The sequence below is a fragment of the Triticum urartu genome, chromosome 4A (assembly GCF_056163025.1).
Source record: "Triticum urartu cultivar PI428250 chromosome 4A, HENAU_Tu73, whole genome shotgun sequence".
Classification (NCBI taxonomy): Eukaryota; Viridiplantae; Streptophyta; class Magnoliopsida; order Poales; family Poaceae; genus Triticum; species Triticum urartu.
In genome coordinates, this window is record NC_141876.1 from 330,677,310 (window position 1) to 330,697,326 (window position 20,017).

At 46.5% G+C, this 20,017-nt stretch overlaps 2 protein-coding genes and 1 pseudogene across 3 annotated transcripts in view; all 3 read right to left on the reverse strand.

Annotated features, from left to right (window-relative positions):
- Positions 1 to 722: 722 nt before the first annotated feature.
- Positions 723 to 20,017, reverse strand: part of APP1 (aminopeptidase P1) — a 29,475-nt gene continuing 10,180 nt past the window's right edge. For both annotated transcript variants that reach the window (XM_048714682.2, XM_048714683.2), the window contains exons 8-16: positions 9,485 to 9,552; positions 8,679 to 8,742; positions 7,211 to 7,345; positions 7,045 to 7,125; positions 6,342 to 6,396; positions 2,160 to 2,264; positions 1,993 to 2,064; positions 1,747 to 1,871; positions 723 to 1,108 (exon numbers count right to left, since the gene is read on the reverse strand). In XM_048714682.2, the coding sequence (XP_048570639.1) occupies positions 941 to 1,108; positions 1,747 to 1,871; positions 1,993 to 2,064; positions 2,160 to 2,264; positions 6,342 to 6,396; positions 7,045 to 7,125; positions 7,211 to 7,345; positions 8,679 to 8,742; positions 9,485 to 9,552 (873 nt within the window). In that variant the 3' untranslated portion in view covers positions 723 to 940. The remainder of the gene's footprint in view (positions 1,109 to 1,746; positions 1,872 to 1,992; positions 2,065 to 2,159; positions 2,265 to 6,341; positions 6,397 to 7,044; positions 7,126 to 7,210; positions 7,346 to 8,678; positions 8,743 to 9,484; positions 9,553 to 20,017) is intronic.
- On the reverse strand, positions 12,480 to 19,858 carry LOC147975756 (uncharacterized). The gene is made up of 2 exons (XM_087518335.1): positions 12,951 to 19,858; positions 12,480 to 12,675 (listed from the first exon to the last, which is right to left on the reverse strand). Exons 1-2 carry the CDS (start codon positions 14,116 to 14,118, stop codon positions 12,629 to 12,631), a joined length of 1,215 nt encoding a protein of 404 aa, XP_087374461.1. The 5' UTR covers positions 14,119 to 19,858; the 3' UTR covers positions 12,480 to 12,628.
- On the reverse strand, positions 19,442 to 19,900 carry LOC147975757 (uncharacterized; annotated as a pseudogene).

The window sequence follows — 20,017 nt, forward strand, 5'->3', positions numbered from 1 at the left end:
TATGAGCACCTTCGAGAGACTGAGCGGACACATCATTTTGAGATTGACGAAGTCGCCGCGGACGCCTTCGTAGTTGACGGAAACGTCTCTTTTCACTGAATGCACATCACAGAAGGCCGAAACGTCTCTTTTCACTGAATGCACATCACAGAAGGCCTAGAATAAATTCAGAAAATGGGAGCACCAATGTCAAATCTAAGACTTGAAGTCTGATAAGCTAAGAATACCAATGTCAAGTCTAACCATCCAATCATATGTTGGTCCGTAGTCAAAGTTATGTTTGATAAGTTATGCTTTCGAGCCACGTATTGCTTTACTCAGTGATATACGTTATCTCGGGTTAACTTGCAAGTACTCACTGGCTCGTTGGTGTAGACAAAGTGAGGATTCACCCTTCTTGTGCAAACATATTAAAGCATGGATTTTATCACAAATCAAACGTTGGAATGTTTCTTAGCATTATTTTTATGACAGATTGTTGCCGCGAGTATGACAATTTCTTTAGCAAGCATGAGAAATCGTTGACATGAGAAGATTGCCATGCTCACGACAACATTTGATTTTGATCATTCCCGTCAAGCATTAAATAATGTAGTAAGGAATGGAACTAGCTTTTTCTTTTAGTCAAAGTGAAGTGATCTTGTGGTTTAATATGGCTGCGGAGTCGATGCCGTTGCAAAAATAACATCCGCCGATGCCGTTGCAAAAATAACATCCGCCTCTAACAAGAACCGGTCAACTCGTCTTCAAGCGAAGTAACAATTCAATATTCATTCAGTATCTGTATTCTTATTTCCAGCCTCACGCTAGGCGGCACGAAATACATGAAGAATAAGGGTGCGCACTTGGTGTTATTCACACTAATTAAAGTTGATTAAATATTCGGGCAGCCATCTATCTACGTTTGGCGCACAACAGCAGTAACCATGAAGTGGCTGGCTTAACTGCTCGCAGTTATAGGTTCGGTGGCCTTCCTCAGCCATTCCTTCTCCTGAACATTTAGGTAAGACTCCAAGATTTTCTGGCAGTCGGAGTGGTACAAGTTTACCCATTCGATCTCCGCAGGGGTCAACAAGGCAGTGTTTATAAGTTTAGTCTGGTATGGAGCCTGCACAACGTAAGAAATTCATCAGCATACGAGGAAGGAGTGGTACATGACAAGAAACACATGCTCAAGTGAACAGGTGAAAAGAACAGTAGGTTATGGAACTGCCAGTGGGCCTGCAAAGCTTTCTTATATTAAATGTGAATCAGTGATAAATATTGAAGGCTTCGCCTGAAAGGCCTCCATGCAGGATTTAAAGAGCTGCTACTTCCCTTATTTTCGGAGGCACGATTGGGATTCCTTGCCAGGACAGATTATACACATTACTTAAGCACAGCAATCGTCATACATCAGATCCTAGTATAGTACTCCCTCCGTCTCCTGCTGTTTTTCTTACCCAAGTCAATATATTTCTTGTCTTATAAGTGTTAAACAACTTATAAGACAAGAAATATATTGACTTGGGTAAGAAAAACAGCAGCAAAAGCTAAGAGAATGTATTATTTATTGAATAGAATTCCAGGGCTCATAACATTGTGAAATCGAAGACCCTCCTCAGAGAGCTCAACCTAGAAAAGCAGCTATTTTCCATGAATATATCTTAATTTCATCAGCTACTAACTTGGAAGCGCTAGTTCAAAGTGAAAACAAAGAACATAAATAACAGCTATTGTGGTGGACAATGAACAAACAATACTTACCCATGTTATATGTTCAAATGACAAATAACCCTTTTCCCCAAAATTAAATTTAGTATCAGCCTCTTTGACTATAAGAACATTCTCCAACCTTATACCAAAGTTTCCATCTTCGTAGTAACCAGGCTCTGCAACAAGAGATTATGCAACTTACATTCACTGGGATTTGAGACAACAGGATTGACACTGGAGTATAAGTAATTCCATTTTGAACTGTTAACAGCAGTGTGAGCTCGGATATTCACTGACCATCTGTTACAGTCATTGATGCTTGCAGTGGTACATTGCGAGCAGAAGGTCTAAAGCTAATTAGATGAGGGCCTGGTTACAAAGAAACAGATGGTCACATCATTCCATGATGGCTATTCATTCAGATGAACTAAGAGAAAATAAAGAGGATGAGTCACCCATCTGACCTTCATGGACATTCAAATAAGATCCGATTCCATGGCCTGTGCCATGCCGATAGTCAAGACCACTTTTCCACAGTGGGGTTCTTGCCAGAATGTCAAGAGCATGACCTACAAGCAATGTTGAATAGTTACACAGAACATTCCATTATAGGTAAAAATAAAAGATAATGCCATCTCCTTGTATATAAATGCAAATGCAGGTACACGTATAAATAGTTAGCTTCGCTAAGAAAATACAAGGATTAGTCTCAATTGTCCAATTCGCCAAGAGAAACTCTGCGCGAGTGGGTGCCCAGCCACGCTATCCACGTCGTAGACCCTTTTTTTTACCATCCGATTCCCTGACCTTGGCCGCAAATCGATGGCAGATCGATCATCCCACGGCAGCCCTCCAAAGTCACATTATAACCCTGAAAAACTCGGTATCAGCTCGGCACGCCCCATTCCAGGCCCCCGAGCCCGTTCTCCTCCCATCCCGTCTCACAACCGCCGTCTCTCCCTCTCTCTCGTCTCCCTACGCATCTCTCTCCCTTCCCCAGATTCAGCCACCGCTGTCAGCCTCGCTCCCTCGTCTCTTCCCCCTTCTAGCGCACGCCTAGGCGAGGGAGGTGCGCCACCGTTACTATCTCGTGCTCGTCGATGGCCTCTTTGAGCAAGGTGCGTTGCCATCGTCTTGTGCTCCTGCTCTGTCGCGCCCACCTCGTCCTCTTCACACAGCTGCGTTCGTTTCCTCAGGCGCCATCAGATCCTGCAGAGACCGACATCGGCGACCACAACGGCTTGACTGAGCTGTACGCGGTGGCTGCTTGTCTGTGGAGGCAAGGCGAGCAAGCTACCTCGGTCCTCCGGCCACACGAAAACCGTCGGGGCCGCTCACCAGAACCAAGCGCGGATGATGGCCAGCTCGACTCCGGCGTCAGCATGCAAGTGAGATGGCAGGGGCGATTGCGCCTGCGGGGGCTGGAGCCAGGGGCAGCTCGAGCGCGCGGCGACCGTGACGGTGGTGGCCGCTGGAGCTCGAACGCTCACCGAGTGTGGCAATGGCGGCCGATGGAGCTCGGTGTTGCCTATGCGCAGCCAGCTCGAGCATGCTGTGAGCGTCTCGGTCCACCGAAACGATGAAGAGCGGACGCAAGGCCTGCACCGCACCAGGTCACCAGGCACCGGCAAACCGGATTGACGCCACGTGCTGCTACTCTATTGGCGTGGCAAGCTGGGTCCGGATCAAGTCAGCCAGCACGGGAGGGCGGTCGACAGCACAACACACACCCACATACAAACTTGGGTCAGCCCATGGTGGACCGGACCCCCCCTCCCCCCCCCCCCCCCCCACCCACCCACCCACACCCACACCTCCTAAAGGACCAAGTCCCTCCGCTAAACGTTAAGGCGCAGTTATCGACCCTTCACAGAGTTGATCTATCAGCCTCTATAAAGAGGAGAGCACCCATTAATGAAGAGCTCTTTTCCCTATTTCTCTATGCCAATTTACTTTCTGTACTCGCTTGCTTCCGCGTGATCGACAACTTCGTCTACACCTCCCGCTTCGTAACCCTTGGACTGGACTCGTCGTTAAAAGTTGCGGAAAACGTTATCAGCACATCCGCTCCCCCAACTCTACCCTGAGCCTCCATCGAGCAGGCTCTCGTTGATTCTCACAAAGGTATTGATCCGAAATACACCGAACTGCCAGTCACCCCAGTGGTGACCGCTGCCGACTACTACGACCGGGTTGCACCACTTCCATCATGCCTTGGCCTCGATGGCCGCCACAAAATCCTGTTGTCGACTGCTTGAGGAGCGTTGACATGCCATGCGCAAGCTCCCTCCGTGCCCTACCATGCCAGATGTGCACTAGCTGCCCAAGCCGTCAGCCATGCTGGACACCATGCGCTGGCATGCCCGTGCAGCTATCGTGCCCCATCGCATTCGTGCCATGGTCACGCTCTGGCAATGCTCACGCACCGCCCATAGGCCACCGCCCGTGCACATGCCGCAAGCTTTGCTCGAGCCGAGCTCGCCGTCAGGCCCCTGCTGGCCTCGACAACACCTCAAGCCACCGAACACTAGCCACGCACCGCCGTCTGGTGCATGCTGAGCTACACCTCGCTCGCAAGGCCAAGCCGCGCCATCTTGAGCTCTTAGCGTGCCCGATCTATAGTCGTCACTAGCGCGCTGGCTAGCTCCACCCCTGCGGCGCCAGCTCCGCTCTAAGCCGTTGACTGCCAGTCATGCACTGCCTTGCGGGTCAGTTCACACGCCACGAGCATCACCGCGTCGTCTGCTTCCGGCTCCCGAGCACCCCACCCCGCCCTGCACCGCGGGCTGCTGCTTTCAGCCCCAACCGTCGTCTCCACCGCTGCCAAGTAGTGGAAACCCTAGTCGCCACACCCCAGTAACGAGTTGCCACAGTTTTGGGCCGCTAAGGGTTGTGTGGCATATAGCCTGATTCAAAATAAATAGAGTGGTTGCATTCGGTGTTAACTGGGCCAAGGCCCATATTTGCTCACTGTCTTTCAATTCAACACAGATATTTGTAGTTTAGCCCCTATAGTTTCTATGTAGTTATGCGATTAACATTCTTGGTTAATTATTTTACGCCTAAGCCCCCAAAACTATCTATTTTTCTAAAATGCACATTTTTAGGCTTAAAGAGCCTCTAGGGTGTGGTTTTTGCGCTAATTTCAGGTTTTGACGCACTTAACATGCTACCTTAATGTACACGATTTTATTATATGCTTTTACTGTCATGGATTAATTGTTCATTACTTCTAATCGTCAAGTATTGCATATTTTAGCATGTTTTAAAATATACTAGAATGCCATTTTGGTGAATAAATATGAACCATCATCGCCTTTACGCTATCGATTAGCCAATGTAATTCCCCAAAGCTTGCATTAATTGCTGATGGCCAAAATCAATAAACCAAGAGACCAACGGCTTGGCCATAATGGGGTAGATTACCCCAACAAGCATTCGACCTAGAGATCATCCTCGAATCCAAGTGAATTTAGAGGACGATAGGATTGGGGACCCAGATGGTCCTCACCACTCATAGGGGAATACCTAGGCAATGCATTTTCTTGAACTCCCATCTCCACGAGACCCTGCAAAATGAGTACATGGCAGAACACAGTGCCCTAGCCCTTTCGGACCGCTCTCGAAAAGCAATTCAAGAGGCTGGAGCACATAGTTTGCCTCCATGAGATGACGGAGTAGAACCTGGTTGTGCAACCACTTTGGAGCAGGGTATCTCCATTGTCCAGAGGAGCACAATCTACTCCTATGGTGGCGCCTTAGAGGTACCCATGGTAGAGCCATTGGCGTTCACCCCTGCACCCTAACTCGATGTTGATGCTATCCTAGCAGAAGTTCTCCTACGAGGAGATGCTTAGCCGGCTTGCCATCTAGGCTGGAGTAATTGGCTCCCTTGTTCACTCCGCCTGGTTTCCCGTTTGTTTATATGGTTCCTTAGGCTAAACTGATACGCTCATTTCGGTTGGGTTGTAAGCTCTATGTTAGCTAAACCTTATTCATTACCTTTGGCGATCGAACGATGTTTCATTATTACTGTAGCTCCTTCCTCACTGAGAATTGTGAATGAAAACCTGCGAACACTCCCCCCTCAAATCCCACCCCCTTCAGCATGCATCGGTAGCCGTTCACATTTTTGGTATATAAAGAGGAGAGCACCCATAGTACGCACAGTTGATGAGAATCACTAGTAATGATTTCTTCCCATATTTCCTCTGTCAATTTACTTTCTGTACTTTTGTGTGCTTCTGCGTAATCGAAAACTACAACTATGCCTCCCGCTCCACAGCCCTTGGACAGGACTCGCCAACAAAGGCTGCGGGACATATTTCATCATGTTCCCAATTCTTTCATTGTAATAACTATGCTGTGCAGATAGCAAGACTTTGTTTGGACTTTAGATAGTGTCCTCTAAATATGACCTACTCCTACTTCAGACCTGGCCTTACATGGAAATATTTGTTGCCACACATGATGCATGCCTCACAAGGTTAATCCAATAAAAGCATGGCTGATCACATGTCAAACTTTTACAATATTTAGATAATTTTCTCTACAAAAGCTTTGCCTGCACAGTGCTATGCATATGCATAGATTTCTTGAGAAGGCACAAGAGTTCACGTCATAAGAACAGTGAAAAAACGACTCACCTGTGGTCCCATTAGGAAACACAGCAGCATCTAGGGCAATGTGGCCTTTCAAGACCTATTTTCAATATTCAACACCACTTTGGTATCAGCATGAGGTCAAACATAAGTAGTCCAAAAATAAAAATTAATGTGGAAATTATACTAGATGTGAGTTATCACAGCATATACTTAGGTATTGGCAATGGATCAAACATAAGTGAAGTATTTAAGATCAGAATTACTTTACTTAATAAGGTAAATAAAATAGCATGCCTACTTCAAATATCAAACTGCCTTTAGTTGAAATATAAACATGAGTGTTCTAACAGCAGAATAATGGGACAGGCATTCAGAGCACCGATAGTAGTAGTAGCTGAGCTAACAAGGTGAGGTGTTTGGATATAGTGTGACAATCATTGATCAAACTACTAATTGAGTAACAAGGTTAAGCTGTAAGCTCAAGGAATTCTTTAACTCCATAAACAGAGAGTTCATAAGGTGAGAACACATGAAAACACCGTGATTGATGCCACGCTTGAAGAAATAATATTCCGAAAAATATACAAGCTGACTCCATATCTCATAATAAATTATACCCCCTCCGTCCCAAAATAAGTGCCTCAACTTTAGTACAACTTTGTACTAGAGTTAGTACAAAGTTAGAACACTTATTTTGGGACAGAGGGAGTATATATTAAGAACAAGTAAAAAAAATAGAACTTACAGCTGTGTAGCATGATTTCTGATGCTCTGAGGGTTTACCAAAATGTACAGTTCTTGTAATGTCTGTAGTGCCATCCAGATACTGCAAGTATACCCTCACTAAATTCATTCGATTCTATGGAATCCACAAACAGAAAATTGCAGTTCAAGACAGATATGTACTCAACCTGTGCCCCAGAGTCACAGAGATATATTTTATCAGCATCAAGTTCTGCACATGTATTTGCCTCAGGAGAATAGTGAATTATTGCTGCATTTGGCCCCACAGATGATATCGTAGGAAAACTTAAACCTTTAAAATGCTGCAGCAACATATAATGACTGGTCAAAGCTGATATGTATCAAGAGATTGAATGCAAAATGCCCACAAGGAATGGGTATCAAAATATAAGTTTGTATAAAACATGCTAAGAAAAGATGTTCCAAAAAAATACGTATTTCAAGAAACAATGTTCCAAAAACACACATATTTCAAGAAACACCACAACACTACATATTAGTACCAATGTCATCCCGACACATAGTTGCAGGGAATCTGGGTCGCCCTGGTCGAGAAACGAGGTCGAGGGTAGCGGGTGGACAGCCCACCGGAACGAGGTTCAAGGGGTATACCTCTTCAGGACGCTAATTGGTGTGGATCGCGATCCAAAGGTTTTCGGGTCAATGCCCCGGTACGATACATCAGGTCGTGGCATGCGATCCCAATTTTTGCATGGAGGGAAAGAAAGAATTTTACGATCTGCACTGATATATTTCCCAATATTGCAGGGAGGGAAAAGATCCCGTCTGAAATTTCACACAATAAAAATAAAAATTGATTATAAAATGGGACCACAAGTCAGCCCATGGCGTGATTATTACTTTCCTACGAAGCGTTGGTCGCACAACTATCCCCAAATCCCTCTTTGTCGGTTCATCATGAAAGCTCCAGTCTGGCATGGATCAAGCTCCAAGCCTCCCCCCATCAGACTCCACGTTCTCCTGTTTGCCTTTCCCACCATTCTTTTTGCCTCGTGCTTCCCTAATCGGCATCGAAATCTCTAGTGGCTCGCCGCTCGCGTACGGCGTATTAATGGTGGGAGCAGGACAGGAGACGCCGCATATGGCAGCGGACAGCACAAATGGCCATCAGCTTAGCAGCAGATCATGGAAGGGCGGACTCCGGCAGGCCGGAAGAGTTCAGATTATTGAGTGCGATTGCCTGGTAAGCATCAATTCCCCATGAATCGATCTAGGTCAGCGTCCATCTATCAGGGTCGCGATCCGACAATCAATCTAGCTCGACCCGACATCGTCCCCGACCCTGATCGGGGTCGATCGACCCCGGGACGGGGATCACACCCTTGACCTGCGAACCAGGCTACTATGCCTCGACATAGTAACTGCATATCTATGCTCTACTAATTTACTGCAAAAAAAAACACCCACATTGGAATTGCAAATAAAACTAAAAAGCACCTAGGGGGCTTATCTTAAGCCTCAGTTTAGGGTTGTGACAAACTTATAATGGGACACACAAGAAGTAAGTAAAACTGGCTGATAGGATCATGAAAAGTGGTTTATGTTTAAGCAGATTCCGTGAATACTGTCAAGTGACTTGCTGGGATGGTAAATTCCATAAATACTGCAGAATACCTCTTTCTCCGCACGGAAGGCTTCGAGCTTATCACTGACAGAAACCTCAGTAAGTTTTATTTCCCTGAAGTACAAAAAGAGCAGATGAACATAACCAAATCCCTGGTCTCTGACCCTCTAATAAACAACAGTAAAACATATGCATATGTTTATCGTTAGGATGCAGAGCGTAGGGCAAATAAATCATTCAATAGGTCACGTAGCATGGATGCAAGAACCTTTTTCATGTACTGGAAAATAAGATGCAAAAAGAAAATTCAGTCTGATAGTTGAAACTTGGAACTACAAGGAATGTGCCTGTAGAACTAACAATATGTTATTGTTGTAACAATAAGCCAACAATAGAAGTGCAGACTAGTAATACTGCAGTAGAAACAGATCTCATGGTCAGTTAAAACAATCAGACGCCAGAGTGAGATATTTGAAGGAACCACAATTTTTATCAGTACCACTACTGAAAAAATGACACTACGCTCCCCATAATCATCATGAACCAGTTAAGTCTCTTTGCTCCAAAGACTGCCTAATTATGTATCATAATCGTGATGACATAATTAGGTGTTCCGTTACAAAAGATTGGTCAATGATGAATCGTAAGTTCATTTATCATAAAGCCACTTAGTCTTATAAGACATGCACTTCTAATGCAAATCCCCACTCCAGAAAACCACATAAAATGTCTAGCAGCCTACTCTAGGAACATATAATAGTTTTCCTTGTGTAGTAATGCTTGGCTCTAGCTTAGACTAAAGACAGCTCACAGGATGCTCAAAAAACAAACTGCAAAAATAAAAGGGTAAACTCACAAATGCTCTTTTTTCTGTGATCCATTGGCCTCACTGAAGTAACCAGAGGCCCCATAGTTCTCTTGCATCTGTGATTAGAGGAAAACAAAATTAATTAACATCAAAGCTGTTAGGAATATGCAACTTGTATTCCCATGAGGCCATAGGCCGATATATATACATGTACAGGCGTGTAACATATGCAGAAAACCCCTTATACAACGGGATAAATACAAAAGGGTACATGACTTATATTATAACTCTAACACCCCCCCCTCAAACTCATGGTGGATGAACAACACTGAGTTTGGAGAGATAAAAGCCATGTTGTGCTCTAGTCTGGGCCTTCGTCAGGAAATCCGCCAACTGTAACTCGGAAGGCACATACTGAAGAGCAATAACCTGATCCTGCACACTAGCGCGCACATAGAAAGCATCAACACCAATATGCTTGGTGAGCTCATGCTTCACAGGATCGCGCACAATGCTAATAGCACCTGTACTGTCAGATAAGAGCAGAGTCGGTGTAGTGACAGAAACACCAAAATCCTGAAGTAACCACCGTAACCAAGTCACCTCTACCGTCAAAAGAGCCATTGCTCGCAACTCAGCCTCGGCACTCGAACGGGAAACTGCAATCTGTTTCTTCGTCTTCCAGGCAATGAGAGAACCACCAAGAAAAACACAGTAAGCAGAAAGTGAACGGCGATCTGAAGGATCACTAGCCCACGTAGCATCCGAATAGGCCTGAAGCTGTAAAGAACTGGAGCGAGGAAAGAATAGACGATGAGAGATCGTGCCCCGAAGATATCGGAGAACACGAAGCAGATGACTATAGTGAACCGATATGGGAGCAGAGACGAACTGACTCAGAATATGAACCGGATAAGAGATGTCCGGACGAGTGACAGCTAGATAGACAAGGCTGCCAACAAGATGGCGATAACGCGTCGGGTCAGGGAGAGGATCACCATCAGTAGCACGGAGGTGAACATTGAGCTCCATAGGAGTCTCAACAATGCGCTCGTCAGTAAGAGCGGCACGAGCAAGAAGATCCTGGATATACTTTTCCTGGGATATAAAAAAGCCATCAGAGGTAGAAGAGACTTCAATCCCAAGAAAATAGCGAAGAGGTCCAAGATCAGACATAAGAAACTGCTCACTAAGACGGGCCTTTACAAAGGCAATATACTCGGGGTCATCCCCAGTGATGATCATGTCATCAACATAGAGAAGAAGAAGAGTCCGACCACGAGAAGAAAGGTGAATAAACAATGCTGGATCATGAACACTTGCTGAAAAACCATCGGCAGTAACCACAGAGGCAAAACGCTCGAACCAGGCGCGGGGGGCTTACTTAAGGCCATAGAGAGAGCGACGAAGACGACATACCATGCCATCAGGAACAGAATACCCAGGTGGTGGCTGCATGTACACCTCACGCAGCTCACCATTAAGAAAGGCATTCTTAACATCAAGCTGAGATATAGACCAGTGGCGTGCAGAGGCAACGGCCAGAAGTGTACGAACAGTGGTCATATGGGCCACAGGAGCAAAAGTCTCGTCATAATCACGACCATGCTCCTGCTGAAAACCACGAGCCACAAGACGAGCTTTGTGACGCTCAAGAGAACCATCGGAGCGAGTCTTAACCTTGTAGACCCACTTACAAGTGATGGGACGGACTCCGGGAGGAAGAGAAACAAGATCCCAGGTACCAGTGCGTTCAAGAGCAGCAATCTCCTCTGCCATCGCAAACTGCCATTCAGGATGAACAACAGCCTGACAATAAGAAGTCGGCTCAAGAACAGCAGCACCAGCGGTGGGAAATCCAAAGCGATCAACAGGCTGACGAGGACGAGAACGCAAGCCATAAGTAGGCTGAGAGGAAGATGACGACTCATCCACAGAGGCATCCACAGGTCGTGAACGACGAGTGCAATGCTAAGGAAAAGATGGAACAATAGAAGGAGGAATCGCCAAGGTAGAATCGGGGGGTGGCGACGAAGAAGTCACCGGAGATGAAGGTGTAGAATCCAGTGACATGCTAGGTGAGGAGACCGGGGAAGATGGTGGCTGCAAATCGACTAGAGGTGGAGAAGCAGAGGGAGTGGAACGAATAGGCACAGGCTCGACAGGGGTAATAGGTGAGTCAGGAAAAGTGAGGAAAGAGATATCCTCCACTGAAACAGTCAAGGAGGATGTGCGTGGGTAGAAGGGACGAGACTCGTCAAAAGTCACGTCTCGAGAGATACGCATCCGACGACCGATAGGATCCCAACAACGATAGCCCTTATGCTCATCACTGTAGCCTAAGAAGACACACTCAACAGACTGAGCGGTCAGTTTGGTGCAAGTAGAACATAGCAAACACAACCAAACAAGCGAAGCATCGAATAATCGGGAGAACGATCAAAAAGACGCTTGAAAGGAACACCACCCTGTAGAGCAGCGGAAGGCTGTATGTTGATAAGATAGGTGGAGGTGGAGACGGCCTCACCCCAAAAATGAGGCGGGAGAGAGGCAGCAACCATCAATGCATGAGCCGTCTCAAGAAGATGTCGATGCTTTCGCTCAGCCACACCATTCTGAGCATGAGCACCAGGACAAGAGAATTGAGAGAGAGTTCCTTGCTCAGCAAGAACACCACGCAACATCTTAGAGATATACTCGCCAGCGGAGTCAGCACGAAAAACACGAATGGGTGAAGAGAACTGAGTATGAACCATGGCAGCAAAACGCTTATAAATAGACAACACCTCACTACGAGAAGTCATGAAGTAAAGCCATGTGTAACGAGAGAAATCATCTATGAAAATAATATAATATTTATGACCACCTTTCGAAGCGAAAGGAGCCGGACCCCAGACATCAGAGTGTACTAAATCGAAAGGACGCTTAGACACTGACTCACTATGTGAATATGATAACTGAATCTGCTTGCCAAGACGACAAACCTGACACTCTTAAGAGACATCTCCTGAGACAGACCCCAGAAGACCTCGACGAACTAAAGACGACAACCGAGAGCCACACAGATGACCAAGTCGATGATGCCACTGCTGGAAGGAACCAGTAACGGAGGCGACTAAAGCGAAGGAATTGGCGATGGTGGTGGCAGCGGAAGGAACATGAAGCCAGTCCAACTCCCAAAGACCCTGAGAATCACGGCGGCGAGGGCCAGCCCCAACCAGAGTGTGCGTGCGACGGTCCTGGACAGAACAAGAGTCAACGTCAAGGATGACGCGACAACCAGAATCAGTAAGTTGACCAGCAGAAAACAAATTCATAGTGAGTCGAGGAACATGAGCAACATCAGGAACAGAATAAGGAGTGGAAAGATTGCCTCTACTAGCAACAGAAAGTGGAGTACCATCAGCAGTGAAGACATGAACAGGAGAATCCAGCAATCGAAGAGAGGACAAAGTGGAAGAATGAGAAGACATATGAAAAGAAGCTCCAGAGTCCAGAACCCATGGGGATGTACCTGTCTGTGTAGAGGGCGGTTGCTCAATGCGGGAAGCATCAGTCACAGAACCAGCAGTACCCGTCGAGGAAGAACCTGAAGCCGCGAGCAGACGCTTAAGTCTCATAATATCCTGCTCAGTCAAAGCAATGGCGGAAGCTGTCGAGGTAGATGATGAAGTCCCTGAAGATGATGATCGCGCCTTGCGCAGGTGTTTCCTCTTCGTGTAGCACTGGGACTCAATATGACCATCATTGTTGCAGTAGTCGCAATGTGGACGGGGGCGACCTGAGCCTCCAGAAGGAGTGGGCAAAAGCGGCGGAGCACTCGAGCGAGAAGGGGTCGGTGCAGCAGGTGGCGTGGAAGAAGCCCGAGTAGCGAGCACAGAAGGAACCTCCAGCAAACCAGCACCACGTAAGCGAGTCTCCTCAGCACGAATCTCAGAAAGCGCCTCCATGAGAGAAATACGGCCACGAGCAAACAACTGAGCACGTCGAGGCTCAAACTCCTTACGAAGCCGAGACGGGAACTCGTAGACGCGATGAAACTCCAAATTGGCCTGGACAGCCTGGCAACAGGGGCAAGTACGACAACCAGCACTGCGGAGAGAATCAAGCTGGCGCCAGATAGCAGAACTCTGTGCATAGAAGTCATCAACAGTAGAGTCACCCTGCTGAAGAGCATGCTCCTGACGGACCACAGAAAGGTATAAGGCATCACCAGAAGGCTGATAGCGCTGACGAAGACGAGTCCACATCTCAAAGACAATAGGAAGACCCAGAAACTCAGAAGCAAACTGAGGCAGAACACTAGCAGTGAGAACAGCTGCAGCACGAGCATCATCATCAAGCCACTGGGTGTAAACAGTCAGAGCACCATGATACGTCTGAAGAGCCTCCTCATAAGCCAAAACCCTCTCATCATAAGCACGAGCAGCAGCCTCAGCAGCAAGCTTAGCCGCATCCTTGGCGGCCTGATTAGCATCCGTAGGAAGAACCGATGGAGTCGGCGGAGTAGGAGCCACCGGATGAACCGGACGTGGCGGACAGCAGACCTCGCCAGAAAGAACACCCCAGAGACGGATGCCACGCATGTGAATGCACATGAAACCAGTAAACTCGGTGTAGTTAGTACCATCGAAGATCACCGGACAACGAGGGACAGCAACATAGCCCGATGCAGCAGACATTTTTTTTAATAGAGATCAGCGGGAGCAGGAGATCAGGGGCCCTGCGTCGCTTGGGGCCGGCTGGGAACGAGACTGCAGCTGGGAGCAGCGTCGAGCGAGGCCGGCTGGGGAGCGAGGCCAGCTGGGGAGGGATCCGCTCGGGAGGGCCGGATCGGAAGATCCGATCGGGAGGGGCCGGCTGGAGATCGAGCCTCTCGGGAGGGCCGGCTGGGTAGCAAGGTCAGCTGGGGAGAGTCCGATCGGGAGGGCCGGCTGGGGAGATCCGATCGGGAGGGCCGGCTGGAGATCGATCCGATCGCCAGGGGCTTCGATCGGGAGACTCAGGAGATCGAGGACGGGGGCTTCGATCAAGAGCGAGATGAGACAGGTGGCTGGGAATCGATAGCACGAGTTGCAACGTGCAGACAAAATTAACCTAGCTCTAATACCATGTTAGGAATATGCAACTTGTATTCCCATGAGGCCATAGGCCGATATATATACATGTACAGGCGTGTAACATATGCAGAAAACCCCTTATACAACGGGATAAATACAAAAGGGTACATGACTTATATTATAACTCTAACAAAAGCAAATAGCAAATACCAACTAAACATGTTGAACAGGATCATTGGTAAGCATGCCATATCATCAAAGTACATGAGCTCCATATCAGATGCAAATTAAGGGTGTGTTTGGTTGGAGAACCAAGTGGAGTGTAATGTCATGGTTCCATTCCAGCGGAATGGGACTGGTTCTGTCCAGATGGAGCAGAATAGTTCCATTCTAGCGTTCGGGTTTTTTTTTCGAGAAAACGCCAAGGGGCTAGCGTTTCATTTCATTGAAAAGAAGGGTTTAAAGTTAGAGAACGAGGAGGTAGTTTACAATCAGGCAACAGTCATTAGTGTACATCCCAAGTTGTTGGGAGGACTACTCTAAGTCCAATGGCGCCTGCCCTGGCCCAGAGCCGGGCCTCGTCCTTAATGCTGCCTACAAGGGATTGAACGGACGGGCGCGCATGGTCGAAGATGCAATCATTTCTGTGCTCATTGTTTTTAAGGCGGTAAGGCGACCTAAGGCAAGCACCACCCGCTCTAGCGCCTAGGCGACGCTTAAGCGCCTAAGGCGGACGCCTAAGCGCCTAAGGCAGGCATATTTGTAAGGCGCTGCCCAGGCGCCTTATCGCCTAAGCGTCGCCTAAGCGTCCAAGGCAGGACGCCTTAAAAACAATGTCTGTGCTTCCAGATCATCCAGGATGTGAGGAGTGTCGCTGAGGCCAGGCCCTTGCGCATTGGTGTTGGTGTGTCATGCCTAGCAGTGTGCCACCAATAGAGCAGGGATCGGTCATTGTATTCTAGCGTTTGGTTGGAGAGATAGAATGGAATAAGTATGATCAGCTCACCTCTTGCATAAGAATGGTGAGATTAAATTACCTCACTCGAATACACATATATTCTCAAAAACCATAGCTCTTTGGGTATAAGCAACATACTTTTTTGAATTTTCATTACCATTTTGTTAGTATTTGCAGCACAAACAATTCATAATATACATCTCTTAAAAGTTAAATAATATGTTTCTATTTTTTTAAGCAGGAAAACATGTAGCAGTCATGGGCCTGTGAGCGTCCAAGTTAAAAGTAAGTTATAAGAGCATCTCCAGCAGCTCCCCTATTCCCAAAAAAATCACGTATTAGGGGAAGTTGACATCGAAAACGCGCTCCACCAGTTTCCCTAACACAATAATTTTTAGGATCTCACCCAAAAACACCCCATCTTCCCCTATATAAAAGAGAAGATGCATCTTCCCCTATATAGAAGAGAAGATGCATCTTCCCCTATATTTTTTCCAATGCATGCCACGTCAGAGCGCCGCCGCCAATTACCGTTGGACCACCGTCAATGCTCGCAGGACCGCCGCCGGACCACCATCGTAAGCCACTAGCTCCGCAGCCTACCGCACCAGGCCCCCACCCCAGCATGCCGCCGATCACCGAAGCTCCACCAGTGTCTTCCGTGCCGGTGTCTTCCGTGCACACGTGCACACAAGAGAGAAAGAGAGAGATAAGCCACTGAAAGGTGTGGCACATATGTCATACTAAGTATAGGGAAAGTTGTATTGGGGATCTGCTACAGAAGCACCCCTGTGAAACCCAATAAATTTATGGGGAGAACCCCAATCACACTTATATGGAAGGTTTTTTTGGAAGTTGCTGGAGATGCTCTAAGCAAGAAAGCACCTAAATTGTATACATATGCTTTCATTACCTTCCTGTGAATCAAAATTCATTGTTTCCTGTACTACTTTTTCCCTGATTTCGCTAAATCAGGTGCACATGGGCATCAATCAGGCTGAGGTCTTGGTGGGATTTGAGCTTTACGAGGGATTGCTTCTGGTAGATTGCCAGTAAGGACATGTACAATGGTTGATAAGATAGTCTTAACTTAAGACTTGCATGTAATGGTTGATAAGATAGTCGTTGTCTCCGATGACATCCTTTTAAGGACGTGTACAACGCCTTGTGCGCCTAATCCAGGAGTTTGAGGTCAGGGAGGCTTTAAAAAGGATGAAATGAGGCAAGGCGATGGGCCCTGATTGTATCCCCATTGAGGTGCAGAGAGGCCTCGGAGAGAGCGACGTATGGCTAACTAAGCTTTTCAACCTCATTTTTCAGGCAAACAGGATGCCAGGAGAATGGAGGCGGAGTATATTAGTACTCCCCCCGTTTCTTTTAGTTTGCATGTAAGATTTGGTCAAAGTCAAACTTTGTAGAGTTTCACTACCTTTATGAAAAAAAATCAACATCTACAATACAAAAGTTATATGTTATGAAAACTAATTTCATCATGCATCTAATAATATTGATTTCATAGTGTGAATGTTGATATATTTTCCTACAAAGCTAGTCAAACTTTATAGAGTTTGACTTTGACCAAATCTTATATGCAAACTAAAAAGAAACGAAGGGAGTACCAATCTTCAAGAACAAGGGGGATGTTCAGAATTGTACTAATTATCATGGAATTAAGCTGGTGAGCCATACAATGAAGCTATGGGAGAGAGTCATCGCACCGCTTAAGAAGAATGACAAGCATGACCAAAGATCAATTTGGTTTCATGCCTGGGAGGTCGACCATGGAAGCCATTTTCTTGGTATGACAACTTATGGAGATATAGGGAGCAAAAGAAGGACCTGCATATGGTGTTCATTGACTTGGAGAAGGCCTGCGGTAAGATATTGTGGAATGTCATGTGGTGGGCCTTGGAGAAACACAAAGTCCCGACAAAGTACATTACCATCATCAAGGACATGTACGATAGTGTGGTGTTTGAACAAGTGATGGCGACACTGATGACTTCCCGATTAAAATAGGACTGCACCAAGGTTCAGCTTTGAGCCCTGATCTTTTTCCTTTGGTGATGGATGAGGTCACAAGGGATATAAAAGGAGATATCCCATGTTGTATGCTCTTTGCAGATGATGTGGTGCTAGTCGATGATAGTCGAGCGGGGGTTAACAGAAAGTTAGAGCTATGGAGACAAATCTTGGAATCAAAAGGTTTAAGGCTTATAGTAGAACTAAAACCGAGTACATGAGGTGCGGGGTACTACTAGGCACGAGGAGGAGGAGGTTAGCCTTGATGGGCATATGGTGGTACCTCACAATGACACCTTTCAATATTTGGGGTCAATGCTGCGGAAGGATGGTGATATCAATGAAGATGTGAGCCATCGAATCAAAGTTGGATGGATGAAGTGGCGTCAAGCTTCTAGCATTCTCTGTGACAAGAAAGTGCCACAAAAGCTAAAAGGCAGGTTCTACAGCACAGCGATTCGACTCGCAATGTTGAATGGCGCTGAGTGTTGGCCGACTCGCAATGATGAATGGCACTGAGTGTTGGCCGACTAAAAGGCAACATGTTCAGCAGTTAGTGTAGTAGAGATGCGCATGTTGAGATGGATGTGTGGCCACACAAGGAAGGATCAGGTCCGGAATGATGGATATGCGGGATAGAGTTGGGGTAGCACCGATTGAAGAGAATCTTATCCAACATCGTCTGATGGTTTGGGCATATTCAACGCAGGACTCCGAAAGCTCTAGTACATAGCGGACAGCTAAAGCGTGCTGATAATGTTAAGAGAGGTCAGGACAGACCAAACTTGACATGGGAGAAGTCCGCAAAGAGAGATCTGAAGGACTGGAATATCACCAAAGAACTAGCCATGGACAAGGGTTTCAACTCTAGCCTACCCCCAACTTGTTTGGGACTAAAGGCTTCGTTGTTGTTGTTGTTGATGTTAATAGTTTGTGCATGTATGATATTTCTTCAAAATGCAATTTTTGTGATAATTTATATGTTTGTGACAATATTTCTTGTAAGATTAGACTTCATACACAAGGATTTAAATTGGTAGTACAGCCTTTTGGGAGTTCAAAAGCCAAGCTATGGCACTTTGTACCACTATCCTAACGATGACCTCTATAGCACGCTATTTGGTATTGCTCACTATCAGCTATAGCTAAAGTATTGTCTTGTACGTGTGCATGGAACAAAAATAGTCTGTAATCATTTGTACACGCAAACTTAATCCAAAACGACCATGTATGTAACTAAATAACATGAAACAATAGAAACCCTAACAATGAAGCATCCAATCTTTCTTGGGAGGTTGTTTTATGTTGGAGCTTCGGCCGGTTGGCGACTTCCTCAAAGCGACTCCCACCGGCACTCACGATGTGACAACCAAGAAAGAAAATAGTCATCTATCCATACATTAATTAGTTATTAAATGATGATTCTCCTTTGTCCTTACTTGGTCAGTGTTTTTTGTCAAACGCTTATTTTTTTACTTTTACTTTAAAACACTATTGTAAATACTCCCTCCGTTCCAAAATACTTGTCTTTCTAGAGATTTCAACAAATGACTACATACGAGGCAAAATGAGTGAATCTACACTCTAAAATATGTCTACATACATCTGTATGTTGTAACCATTTGAAATGTCTAGAAAGACAAATATTTGGGAACGGGGGGAGTAGTTTCCACGATAGCTGGCATAGCTATAACGATGCCACAAAACGATTTAAAACCTTGTTCAAGCAAAATATAGGGGTAATCTTACCACATAGATGAGAGGGTCATCACAAACCCACTTGGTCATGTTCATCCATCAACCAACACTCCAACTGACTCATCCCAACCATCTCTATCCCTCAAACCAAACAAACGCCCAAACTGGATTATCCTGTCCAAAAATAGGGATGACCCTAACCCATCCTTAACTATCCCAAGCAAACACATCCTTGGTCTCCTCTTCACTCTCAACCCCCAACTTAGCCTACTGCTCCTTGGGGAAGCCACGGGAGCCATCAAGGCATATGTCTCCCCTAGTGCTGGCAAAGCTCTACCACCTTTTGATGTGTAAATCACCTCCCATCCTCAAGAGCAGCTTCACGAACAGCACCTCTCTTACAACGTGGACAAACCCGAGAGCACGCCAGAGCAGAGAACTGGGCTAGTAGGCTCGGACGAGAACCACGAAAACCAGCAAGTGCATGGTCCTCAAGGGCAAGGATGAGATCGACCAGGTCGGGTTATGTGCAGCCACATTGTCAAGGCCGCTCAGCCAAAGGAGGTGATGTGACGGCCTGTGGTATCAGAAAGGGCATGGAGGGTAGCAGCCGCGGCCGTTTAGCCCGGTTAGAAGAGATTTGGGCTGTGAAAATGGTAGAAACTGCAGGATGGGGGCGTGAAGCGGGGCAACCGCATCACTAGGATCTCTTGCTGGAGTTCCCATGCATGGCGGCAAGGGAAGGCGGCTTAAAACCCTAGATGTCAGATCCTAGGAAGCGGTAGGGTTATGCCATGTTTTAAGTCACAGGGCATTTACAAGTAAAAAGTCTAATTAACTGAC

Bases quoted from the DNA above. Each gene is read 5' to 3' on its own strand.
- LOC147975756 (XM_087518335.1), bottom strand. From the start codon at position 14,118: ATGTCTGCTGCATCGGGCTATGTTGCTGTCCCTCGTTGTCCGGTGATC. The intron at 12,676-12,950 runs GTACATCCCCAT...TGTTCTGTCCAG, and splicing joins ACCGCCCTCTACACAGACAG to GACCGTCGCACGCACACTCT.